This window comes from Euprymna scolopes, chromosome 12 (genome assembly GCF_053919585.1).
Source record: "Euprymna scolopes isolate OS-2025 chromosome 12, ASM5391958v1, whole genome shotgun sequence".
In the NCBI taxonomy this organism is placed as follows: domain Eukaryota; kingdom Metazoa; phylum Mollusca; class Cephalopoda; order Sepiida; family Sepiolidae; genus Euprymna; species Euprymna scolopes.
In genome coordinates, this window is record NC_136493.1 from 74,840,080 (window position 1) to 74,854,003 (window position 13,924).

Below are 13,924 nucleotides of genomic sequence, written 5' to 3' on the forward strand. Positions count from 1 at the left end.
ATGTTTGACCCATGTCCAGGTAACCTACATCTAATATTTTAAGTGTTTACATCCAAAATTAGCAGAGGAGTTTGGTAGAGTCTGCAAAGGTCAACTATATCAACCTTGATCTCTTCGCAGCGAAACTTTCCCCCAAAAACTGATTAAAAATCTTGCTGCATGTCTGAGTACCCTTTATGCAAAATTTTAAATGTTTAGACCCAAGATTGGCTTAATAGTTTGCTAGAGACCGCAAATGTAAAATCTTTTGAACTTTGACCCCTTGGCAGTACAAAACATATCAAAGAACACTGCTAGATATATAAATTACCTTTGCGTGAAATTTTCAAAAGTTAGGTCCAGCCGTTTCGGAATATATGAGGAAGGAACTCACGCACACAAAGTCACTTTTATATAACAGTAGATCTCTCTCTCTCTCTCTCTCTCTCTCTATATATATATATATATATATATATATATATATATATATATATATATATATATATATACTAGCAAAAGTACCCGTCGTTGACTGGGTTCAAAAACAGCCTACAGAAAATGGACTCTGATTTATGAAAGTATGATAGGTTATGAAAAGGAAGGGTTGTAAAGAGATAGCTTCGAATTTGGGGGTATCAAAACTAAAGCAAAATATGATGAAAGTAAAAATAAAATAGATAAACCCCATAATTTATTATACCATACCTGTTCACACTGAAACACTTATCACAATATTCTGTGGATCTATATTAAAAAACCTTGTTAAACTTTCCATTCTATGGAGATCAGGCGTGAACGAACACCCCATAATTTTATTATACCATATTTCTTCAAACTGAAACATAATTATCAAAGTATACTTACGCAGATAGATATGAAAAGTCGTTATTAAAGTTTATGCCTATTTTATTTATATTTATATTAAGATAAAAATGAAATGTAATAAGTCCCAGACGTACCTCTCCATCGTACAGTATATCGATACACTAAGGCTGACTGGGATAACTTCCGTACATTTATATCTGATCTACCTCTGCATTCCATGTTTAAAAATGATGTGTCCTCTATAGTAATAGACCTGACGGAATGGTTAATTGTAGGTATTGACCGTTTCATACCCTCGAAAAAGTTTCAGCAAAAACCTAACAGCCAGCCATGGTTCTCTCCAGAATGTGCTGCTGCCATTGCGCACAGAAATCACTTTTTCCACTGTTTCCAACGTAATAGATGTATGAAAACTAAAGCCGCTTTCAGGACTGCCAGCAACCATTGTAAGAAAGTAATAAAGAATGCAAGAGAGTTGTATGCTCAATCTGTTAAGTCCAAAGTAGCTGAGCAGCGGCTTGGTTCCCACCAGTTTTGGCAAATAGCAAACAGAATCATGAACAGAAGCGTGTGCTCCATCCCAACTATTATCAATGGACCTGAGGTAATCTCGTCAGCATCAGACAAAGCCAAACTCTTTGTCAAGAACTTCGCAGCTAATTCTACCCTTTGCGATCAAGGCTGCCAACCCCCAATATTTCCTCCTGTATCAGAAAACACGTTATGTGATATACGTATATCTGTACGTGATGTTGCCAAGCTAATCAAAAACCTTGATTCCAGTAAAGCAACTGGCCCTGACGGTATTCCAATTATAGTACTAAAAAACTTCAACCTGAACTAGCGCCCATACTTACAAAACTGTTTAAACGTTGTCTTAAGGAGAATAGTTTCCCATCTCCCTGGAAAATTTCATCAGTATGCCCTGTATTTAAGAATTCAGGTGATCGCTCATCACCCTCTCAGTACAGGCCAATAAGTCTCCTGTGCGTCATGAGTAAGTTGTTGGAATCTGTGTTAAATACAGAAGTAATCAAACATCTCAACAAAAATAACCTTCTTAGTGACACTCAATATGGTTTCCGTTCTGCTAGATCTACAGCAGATGTGCTTACAGTTATATCTCATAGGATTAGCAAATCTCTCGACGGAGGCAACCTTTCTAAGGCAATTGCTCTTGACATATCTAAAGCCTTTGATAGGGTATGGCATAAAGGTTTACTTCATAAGATCTCTAGCTATGGTATTGCTGGAAATGTCTTCTCAATTATTAAATCATTTCTTTCTGATAGGTTCATAAGAGTAGTAGTTGAGGGGCAAAAATCAGAAGCTCACAGTATTAATGCCGGTGTCCCTCAGGGGTCCATCCTGGGCCCAACTCTTTTCCTGATCTACATTAATGATCTTCCAAATCACATCCTTACATCATTTGTAGACATCTATGCTGACGACACTACCATTTATGGTAGCACATCTAAGACAGTAAACGACCAAGTTCTTTCCAATTCTCTCTCCTCTGATCTTGAGCACGTAGTATAATGGGGTAAAGAATGGCTGGTTACTTTTAATGCATCTAAAACCAAGCTTCTCTCTTTACATCATCAACATTCTGATCCACATCTGACATCAATTGAAATGAATGGCTCTCGTCTTCAGGAGGCCTCAAGTTTTGACAAACTTCTTGGCTTGACCATTACTCCTGATCTTAAATGGAACACGTACATCAAATCTGTTGCCAAGGCCGCTGGAAAAATGGTGGGATCTTTCTATCGATCTGGTAGATATCTCACTGCTGATGCTATTCTCTATCTATATAAGAGCCAGGTACGTCCAAGGATGGAATACTGTTGCCACATCTGGGCAGGAGCTGCTAGAAAGGACTTGTCCTGCCTTGATAGAGTTCAAAATAGACTTCGTAGCCTCGTAGGAGATGTTCTTTTCTCCTCCTTGCAACCTCTATCTCACAGAAGAGATGTTGCGAGTTTGTCTCTGATGTATCGTTATTTTCATGGAAAGTGTTCGAATGAGCTTCAATCTATGGTCCCCCCTCGCCAAACTTTCACAAGAAACACTCGTCTAGCTGTAAACACTATCAATAATTCCCCCCACTCTTTATCTGTGCCTAAACCTAAACGTAGATTCCATGAACAAAGCTTTTTTCTTAGAACTGCACGCCTGTGGAATTGTCTTCCATTTTCCTGCTGTCCGGCTGACTACAATATGGTTGTGTTCAAGCCTAACGTAAATAAGTTCTTGATGAGCCGTTCCATATAAGTTATCAACTTTACCAAATTTTCATTACTAATGATTACTATAATGTCCAATTTCTACTGTACACTCTTTAACCCTTATCCTTGAGTGGCCTCTTGGCCTTGATAATGTGGTGATGCCTGATGCCTATGTAAAAAAAAAAAAAAAAAAAAATTCCATCCTATGGAGGTCAGGCGCGAACGCAGACCCCACAATTTTATTATACCATCCATATTTAAGTTAAAACATACTTATCAAAGTATTCTTATGTACATCTATATCAACAACACTTGTAAACGTTTTGTTTTTTGTTTTTTCATTTTTAAATTTTTTATTTCCATACTTTGTGGACCAGGCGCGTACGCAGACCCCACAATTTTAATGAATCATCATTATGCCAGATCAAACATATCCATTCCTGTGTCTCGATACATCTTCTATCATTATATGTGATCAGTTTTCTATAAAAGTCAACCATATTCGTGACCAGACACACACACACACACACAGACGTTCAGCTTTATATATATATATATATATATATATACTAGCATGGGTGTCTGGCGTTGCCCGGGTATTTGGAGGTGTATGTTGAGCAAAAAAAAAAAATAAGCGGTAAATTTTTTTTAACTATTATGACCCTTTAAAATTTATTGTTTTGGGCTCAAATCGAGTTATTAAGTTAGATCCATGTCCAAGGAACTTATATCTAAAATTTAAAAATTGTCAAAATTGTCGGAGGAGTTTGGTAGAGTTTTCAAAGATCAAATCGTTGAACTTTGACCCCTTAACAGCAAAATTTCTGGCCAAAAACGGATTACCAAGATTTTCCCAAATCTCAGTACCCTGTATATCAAACTTCGAGTCTGTAGACTAAAAATTGACAGAGTTATTGCATAAGGAAATGTACACAGACACACAGACAGACACACACACAGATACGTTAACTTTTATATATATAATAAATAGATAGTCTGAAGAAGGTTTGACTAAAAAAAATAAATAAATAAATAAAGAATGCAGATTAAATTCCCGGAAAAAAAAACTTAATTTAATCTATCGCAAACTTAGCACCTACATAATCCGACTTCTACAAAGTTTGTGATTACAAAAGATAATTCAATTATATAAGGATGAAAAAAGAAAACCTTAACTAAAATTTTGTAAATAGATAACGAGGATCATCTGCTGCTTACCATGTAGCTGTTTCGGAGATTTAAAAAACAGGACAACTGTTAAATACATGGCTCTCCAGTGGATAATACCACTTCCCTAATAAGAAAATGCAGAATAATACGGTTATTATTTATACTAATATACAAAAATAAAATATTAATAATATACATAAGTAAATTTAATATAATTAACAGGTCTATTCTGTGACAGGTTAACTAGCATATAAATGCTATAAGAATAAAAATGCATAAAAGCTTTGGTACCAAAAGGGCAAATAGATATGAGGCATGAAAGTAATAGATAGATAGATAGATAGATAGATAGATAGATAGATAGATAGATAGATAGATAGATAGATAGGTAGATAGGTAGGTAGGTAGATAGATATAAAATCTGTGCACGTGTGTCGTAGTGCGTGTGAATGTAAAGTAAGTTATGCAATCACAGGACAAGTCACTATTTATCGTTCTCTAGTGAAATATTTATTAAAAGCTAGAATTGATGCAATGCACATAAATATCTTAAAATAATGGGTACTGTGTGTGTGTGTGTGTGTGTGTGTGTGTGTGTGTGTGTGTGTGTGTGTGTGTGTGTGTGTTACGTCACTAAAGTTTTTCACTTAAAAAATGGCATGTCGATTCTGTTTTTATTTTTCTCCTGTCTCCCCGGGCCAGTATTGCTTCCCACGCATTAAAGGATCAAAACCTGTTCTAACAATCGCTTCCTAAAACCGGTTTTCTTTTGTCCCTTTATCTTTCACTCCTTTTATTTTGTTCTCCTTTTTTCCTTTTCTCTATTCCTTATCCATATCTCTCTCTCTCTCTCTCTCTCTCTCTCTCTCTCTCTCTCTCTCTCTCTCTCTCTCTCTCTCTCTCTTTTCAACTGTATTCCGTTTTCTTTTTACTATATTTACTTTTCTTCACACTTTATTCCCTATATTGTTTCTTCCTTTCTTTCTCCATCTCTCTCTCTCTTTTTTCTCTTTTCTTCTTCTTTTCTTCCCCTTTTTTCCTCCTTCTTTTCTTTCACGAACCAATTTTTCTACTACTACTACTACCACCACCACCATCTAGATCTATTCAGTTTATGTATTAATCAATTTACATAATAATCTTACAGTGCAAAACACATCTAATGCAGATTTGGTATCTGTCTGTAATCGAAACTATACTCATACTTCTATTAATTGTACCATCTTTCAATGCTCAATTAAGAATATTAAAATAATTCAGATTAATGTGTATTAGAGTATTTGAGATTCTTTTTTTATTATTATTTCAGGTTAATGTTTATTAAAATATTTCAGATTAATTTTTATTAACTTATTTCAAGTTAATGTTTATTAAATTATTTCAGCTTAATTTTTATTAAATTATTTTAAGTTAATGTTTATTAAATTATTTCAGATTAATTTTTATTAAATTATTTCAAGTTAATGTTTATTAAATTATTTCAGATTAATTTTTATTAACTTATTTCAAGTTAATGTTTATTAAATTATTTCAGCTTAATTTTTATTAAATTATTTTAAGTTAATGTTTATTAAATTATTTCAGATTAATTTTTATTAAATTATTTCAGGTTCATGTTTATTAAATCATTTCAGGTTAATGTTTATTAAAGTATTTCAGATTAATGTTTATTAAATTATTTCAGGTTAATGTTTATTAAAATATTTCAGATTAATGCTCAATTCAGGAGAGGAGTGTAGTATCTGCTTTGTTGTAATGAGGACATCCTCTCAAGCATTACCCCGCCCCCTTTGGGCTATGATTTGTGTAGTTACGTCGTTCGTGGTGATACCATTGTCCCTGACATTCTCTCCTTCTTTATCTTTATCACTGCTGCATTGGTGTGATATCCGGTTTTGGGTAAAGCGAATAGTCTAAGGGAGATCACTCTACGTGTGTTTGGACACCACCACCGAGAGAGTAGGCCAGTGAACATGACAGAGTTCCCGGTATTCAACCACGTGGTCACGCTAACAGGCATAAAAAATATGGCTACGTTACCAATTGTCCATATATGTTCTAAAGAGAAAGAACAATTCTCCATTTGGATAATAATTATTATAATTGCACATTGGGATTAATTTTAATGTAACAAAATATAGAAAGTGAACTCGTTTTTGAACTTTTATTTCTATCGGAGAAAGCCGAATATTTCATTTTATTTATTTATTTTATTTTTACTGCAAAACAAACCATTTTTATATAATCTTTTTCAGTCCGTTCTTTTAATAATAAGTAAAACTTTTCACTGAGTATTTTCAAATACTTTAAAGTTAGCATTTTTCACGGCAGTTTTTTTTTTTTTTTTTTTTTTTTTTACGATCGGTGAATTTTCAATATTTTAGCACCGGATGTAATTTATTTCTTTGAAATATATTTAAAACTTCAAGTTTTTGTTTTTGATAACATTTTAACTGTAAATAATTTACATGACGGGTTTGTTTTACTATACACATAGATTCGAAAAAGTTGTCAAAAGACAAATATATAACAAATAAATGTTATCAAAGGCAAGATAAGCTACTTTTCTACCAAACTGGATATCTTTTTAGTGTTTTTATTAAATGTAAAGTGTTTATTCGGCTCGAAAAACATACAGTGTTGACCGATGTATTTGAAAAATGCAAATGGCGGCATGCTTGCTGATTTTTTTACCACTTTTTCGAATCTATGTGTACGGTAATACAAACCCAAAATTTAATTTAACTTGGAAATACTATGTAAAATACACGTGCGTACACTACACAAGCACCCTTATTATCATAATAATAATAATAATAATAATAATAATAATAATAATAATAATAATAATAATAATAAAAACTGGTGTAGATGACATCGACTGGCGCCACACCAACTAGTTGTGAAGGGTCATGGAGGACGGAAAGGCCGAGGTGAGAGAGTACTAACCAAATATTCACTGGAAGTGTGCAGTTCAAATCTGGTACCTTGGGGAGGCATTTTGTCACCCAAACCCCAGGAAACACCAATGGCCGATGCCAACGAGAAAGCAGTGGCAACGGCTGTTGTGATAACATGCGATCATCTGCACAAGTAATCAAGAGGTGGAGAACACTAGAAATCTGGGGAGACTTGTTATCACTTGGTCTACAGGGAACACCACAGGTTACTGCCAGTAAGCGATCACTGATGATGGCCTGTGAGACAACTAATACGCTACACATTTTGATGAAAAACATGGGAAAAAATGGACATAGAAGAACAGAAAACCAAAACTTCAAATATAACTTCTGTATTTAAAGTAATAGTTATTTAAATATTTCAACATATAATCATGTGGCCAAAATCTAGCTTCCCAATAAAGGACACTCTGGATAGGAACAAAAATAATCTCAGTCATGAAAGATTTCTCCTCCACCGACTGAGGATAGAAAAGGTGAAGTGTAGCATCAAAACAGATACTACACTGTGATCTTGTTCCGAAGGCCAAATAATATTTGTGTTTAATGTTTCTTTAATTGTTTGTTCCCTAAATTCATAATTCAGTTTTATCAGTATTAAATTGTATATTGCTTTAAAATTACTTAATTTTACATAGGTAATGTTTATATTTTATATTGAATTAAGTTCAGTTTAAGTAGTAATCGAACTGTGTTATTTTTTATTTTAAAAAATGTTTTATTGCTCTTTTTCAAATGGCCCTCATATAGTACTGACAGTCTGACAATCTGACAAATCTTACCTACATAGTCTGCAGACATTTTTCAGTTAACAGGCTTTTTTCTTACTCTCGGTGGCCGTGGTTTGGAATAGTTCCTCTGCAAAAGTGTATACGTCAATATATATATATATGCGTATACGCCTACGTACACACACATGCACACGTGTGAATGTACACATGTACATACGTACACATATATATATGCATATATTATTTTATTTTCATAATTGAATTCATTTATTTTATTACATTTTTATTTATTTGTTTATATTTGATGTTTGAATTATATCTTATTTTATTTTGGACATATTTTCTTACAATTTGTTTTCTTTCTAGTTGTACAAACCAAACGTTAATATGTATCATCATTTAATTTAATCTAGATTGCTAATCATGCTTATCGAAATTATTTGGTTTTGACTGGCTGGGGAGGTACGCAAGAATTCACGAGCAATTGCATGATCGATTAAAATACAAATAACGGATCGATTTAATTTACAGCTATACATTTGAAAAGAAGTTCAACGCAAATAAATTGAACGTTTTTAATATTACATTTTTCAAAGTAACGAATAAACCCACATGTCAAAATCAAGGAATATTTTGTTTCGGCATTTTTTTTTTTTTTTTTTTTTTAGATGATGATTAATTATTTGAGTTATTCAAACTACTGTTCTTGTCTTGGATTTCTCATGACATTTCGACCGATGTAACTTCCGACTTTTTCAAACCTGAAATGGAAGACACATACAACTTTTTCAGACCTGAAATGGAAGACACATACAATGGAAGACAAATAAAATGGAAGACAAATAAAATGGAAGACACATAAAATGGAAGACACATAAAATGGAAGACACATAAAATGGAAGACAAATAAAATGGAAGACACATAAAATGGAAGACACATAAAATGGAAGACACATAAAATGGAAGACACATAAAATGGAAGACGCATAAAATGGAAGACACATAAAATGGAAGACAAATAAAATGGAAGACACATAAAATGGAAGACAAATAAAATGGAAGACACATAAAATGGAAGACAAATAAAATGGAAGACACATAAAATGGAAGACACATAAAATGGAAGACACATAAAATGGAAGACAAATAAAATGGAAGACAAATAAAATGGAAGACAAATAAAATGGAAGACACATAAAATGGAAGACACATAAAATGGAAGACACATAAAATGGAAGACACATAAAATGGAAGACAAATAAAATGGAAGACACATAAAATGGAAGACAAATAAAATGGAAGACACATAAAATGGAAGACACATAAAATGGAAGACACATAAAATGGAAGACAAATAAAATGGAAGACACATAAAATGGAAGACAAATAAAATGGAAGACACATAAAATGGAAGACAAATAAAATGGAAGACACATAAAATGGAAGACACATAAAATGGAAGACAAATAAAATGGAAGACACATAAAATGGAAGACACATAAAATGGAAGACAAATAAAATGGAAGACAAATAAAATGGAAGACACATAAAATGGAAGACAAATAAAATGGAAGACACATAAAATGGAAGACACATAAAATGGAAGACACATAAAATGGAAGACACATAAAATGGAAGACAAATAAAATGGAAGACACATAAAATGGAAGACAAATAAAATGGAAGACACATAAAATGGAAGACAAATAAAATGGAAGACGCATAAAATGGAAGACAAATAAAATGGAAGACGCATAAAATGGAAGACACATAAAATGGAAGACAAATAAAATGGAAGACACATAAAATGGAAGACACATAAAATGGAAGACACATAAAATGGAAGACAAATAAAATGGAAGACGCATAAAATGGAAGACAAATAAAATGGAATAATCTATCTATATAAGCATCGAATACATCCTAAAATGGAGTATTGCTGCCACATATTAGAGCAATCTTTCATTCCTTGGCAGAATACAAAACCGACTTCGCCATCTAGTGGGTGATATTCTTTATTCTTCCTTACTGTCTCTGTCTAACAGAAAAGAAGTTGCTAGTTTTTTTCTATTCTAGTGTTGTTTCAATATTAGATGCTTAATTAAGCTTAACTCTATCTCCCCTACCCCCATACAAGCAAAACTTTTACAACAAAAACTACATTTCAACTACCGGTTTAAAGAACTCTCCTTTTTTCCTCTGTCTACCTAAAGTCAACCCGAATTCATATGAACAATGTTTCTTTCCAAGGAGTTTCATTTTGTGGAACACAATATCACTGGGCTGTTTCTCTACATAGTCATTTTCAAGTCGAATGTCAACGAATATTTGTCGAGCCATCCTTCTAAATAGTGAAATTTTGTCCATTCTGTCCATCTTTTTCACTCCTTCTATGATCGTGGTTTTTGTTATCCAGTTTACAATCTCATTGACTCGTATCCCCGAGTGGTTTTTAGTCTTGGTTAACATATATATATATATATATATATATATATATATATATATATATTAACCTGGCTTGAGGTAGTTGCTTGTTTAGCCGCACTGATAAGCTATGAAACAGCGTACTGTATGTTGATGACTATATATATATATATATGTGTGTGTGTGTGTGTGTGTATTTCTGTAGAAATATATTTTCTTATTATATATATCAATCCTTATATATGAAGCTCAATGTAATTACAGAGCAATATTGAGAATAATTGACAAAAGGTTATATTCCAAAATTCATGATGTTGACCATGTTATAATTTATTCCTTTAATTCAATTGACTTATACAATTCTTGACAGTATCTGTTTCGTAGCGCTACGAAACAGATACTGTCAAGAATTGTATAAGTCAACTGAATTAAAGGAATAAATTATAAGATGGTCAACATCATGAATTTTGGAATATAACCTTTTGTCATTTATTCTCTCTCTCCCTCCCCCCTCTCTCTCTCTCTCTCTTTCTCTCTCTCTCTCTCTCTCTCTCTCTCTCTCTCTCTCTCTCTATATATATATATATATATATATATATATATATATATATATATATATATATATATAGTAAGTTATAAAATGCATATGGCGATTAAGCTACACTGAATATTCCGCGTTTCTTCCACTCTAGGACTCTTCAGGCTTATGCGCATAAGCCTGAAGAGTCCTAGAGTGGATGAAACGCGGAATATTCAGTGTAGCTTAATCGCCATATACATTTTATAACTTACTAACTAGCTCTACCTACGTATTGAGCACTGTTGAAGTAAATACTTAAAGTTTTCGCATAAATCTATACTTTCGTATATTAATTTTATGTGAGTAAATTAAGTAGTTATATATATATATATATATATATATATATATATATATATATATATATATATATATATATATATATATATATATATATATATTAGATCAAAAAATAAAACGGTGTCAGTCGAGTACATGGAGAGCAATAATGTGAGTATGAACCGAACTAACAAATCAATAAAAAAAATTATGTTTGTATATTTATGGAGTTATGAGTATTATATCAAAAGTTAAAAGGATTTCAGGATATCCATGACTGGTTCAAAGGCGAGATCAAAATATTCAAGGGGTGGTATGGCGAAGGCTGGAAGGGAAATGTGTCATCCGTTTATTTTTTTTTTCTTTCTTTCAATTTTTTATTGGCTCACCCGGAAAGTTTTGAGTGCTTTTGACGGATGGAGCTTAAACTATTTTAGTGGCATTTGCAATAATGTACATAATGTGTGTGCAATAAACAATACTGATTTGCAACTTGCAACATCTCTGCAAGCTGTCGGGTCATGGTGTTGGGAGTTAGTTTCGATGTTTAATATTAATAGACCGTCATCCGACTGTGGATATCACCAAGAGCGATGTGCAGCATCTTATGGCATTTCTGCATTCGGCAAACCATTTCTCTAGATTGTTGATCGATCTGCAGCATCTTCATCATAATACTGACATGAATTGTTTTACACGTTTATGCACTGCATTCGCACCTTTTTCCGTTTTGTAACTGCATTTCTGTCGCCTCAATGTAAACAACTACGACAGCTAAATCCTGCCCCTTCACTGTAGAAATCCTCAAATTGTTTGCCTTTGGAATTCCCTCCTGCTCTCTTTTTCTTGGAATGTACCAACATGCAAAAATTTAAATGTAATGTGAACAAGCGTCTCGTTACACAACTCCTCATTTAGAATTCCCTTATTAATCTGGCCCTTATTCACAGTAGCTCTTACGTGTCAGTAGTCAGACACACGTGCGTTCATGTTATTATACAGAGATAGTAAAACACAATTGAGGTTTATGTTACAGTAATGACGAATGTTTAAAAATTCATCCATTTTCCTCTTAGGCGTTCAGTTAGGTTCGAAATAGCCTTGGCTAATTCGTTGTCGCGTTCAAATCAATTGGGAAAGGTGCAAACGAACACTATTCCCTCGTTCAGATGTAACTTCTGTTCATCTAATTGTAAAGAGTGAATTGTTTGCGATGTGTTTTGCTTCAACATTGATATAGAGGATTGATATGTCGGCTAAACTCGGATTTATTGCTGTCTTTTACGCCTGGAGAAAGTCTGATAATATGTTCATTTAATCGTATACAAGCGTTTACATTAGATACTGTTTTGTCATCAAATGAACTAAAAGAGTTGATATAAAGTAAAACAGAATAACCAAAGCAAACGACAGGAGAGTCCACATTATATTTCTAATACTGCTAATACTATTAGAATGGCTAGTAGTATAGTAGTAGTACTACTATTCTAATAGTATTAGTAATAATAATAATAATAATAATAATAATAATAATAATAATAATAATAATAAATACTTATCAGTTTTAAACTGTTGTCTCAAATTCCTCACAATCTGACATGCAGTAACTATTAAGTTTGAGTCAGATTAATGGACAGAAATTTTATATATATATATATATATATATATATATATATATATATATATATATATATATATATATATATATATATATCTTTTATCAATAACATTTTAAGGTTACAAAACCTTAGGTGGGCCTCCAGTGCACTGCCAAAACCATCCCTTACAATAGAAAGCGCCGGTTCTGTTTACACACTTTCGGTTATATTGAACCCTGCTTAGTCTTGATAAGTACTTGAAATTTTCTTATCTTCATATTTGCATAAAGGTTTCCTTAGCAACGACACGTTTCCTATCGAAACTGTGCGCGCGCGCGTGTGTGTGTGTGTGTGTGTGTGTGTGTGTGTGTGCGTGTGCGTGTGTGTGCGCGTGCGTGCATGCGTGTGCGTGCGTCCGTGTAAAGGAAAACAATCTTGTACGACACATCTCAATTCTAAATTTATCGTTGGTTAACTTTTTAATGTTATCATGATGTTCGAGACTAAAAAGCAGGGGTGCACAAAAGTGCACATAGCTTTTCGATTGGTGTCGGGTATGCCTATTCGTGTTTAAAAACCAAGATAAATATTTTTAAACTTTTAGGGGTAAGAGGATACGTCCTATAGAAATTGCTCTTTAAACTAAAGGTTCTCCCTCAGTGAACTTTGATTTGGGTCAGTCAATTGCACAGTTCAGTAATCTGAGTTACGGTTATACATTAAATTGGTGCTATCTTTTCCATTCTGTTAAGCGGTGGCACTCCCACAAAATAAATAGGCTACTTTCATGTTTTGTCGAATTATTTTGTTGGTCGCTTGGCCGGTTATTTGCTTATATATCTATCGCATGTGTATAGTTGACACATTTCTAAACTGACGTCGACTTGAGTCGCATTCACTTCGTGACTGCTCTCTCGCTCGCTCTCTACACCATTTGCTCACGTTACTTAGATTAGAAGAAAAAACAATGTCGCGTCTTACAAGAGAACAACTTCGAAAGAAGTTCGAGGAATTTGATAAAGATGGAAATGGTAAACTGACTTTAACTGAATTACGTCAACATTTAAGCCAGCTTTTGCGATGTGAAGTTAGTCAACAAGCGGCACAAGTATGTATCTTTTGTTCTTGTCTAATCTGTATGTTTTGAGAGCTC

General features: G+C 33.2%; 1 protein-coding gene across 3 annotated transcripts in view; it reads left to right on the forward strand.

The window, feature by feature from the left end:
• LOC145291341 (uncharacterized) overlaps positions 1 to 13,924 on the forward strand; it is a 129,814-nt gene that overhangs the window by 95,566 nt on the left and 20,324 nt on the right. Inside the window, exon 1 of one of the 3 annotated variants that reach the window (XM_080137102.1) lies at positions 13,171 to 13,879. The exons of the other annotated variants lie outside the window; for them this stretch is intronic. Coding sequence (XP_079993228.1) covers positions 13,739 to 13,879 — 141 coding nt within the window. The 5' untranslated portion in view covers positions 13,171 to 13,738. Of the gene's footprint in view, positions 1 to 13,170; positions 13,880 to 13,924 lie in introns of those variants that run through there. 3 annotated transcript variants of the gene reach the window in all.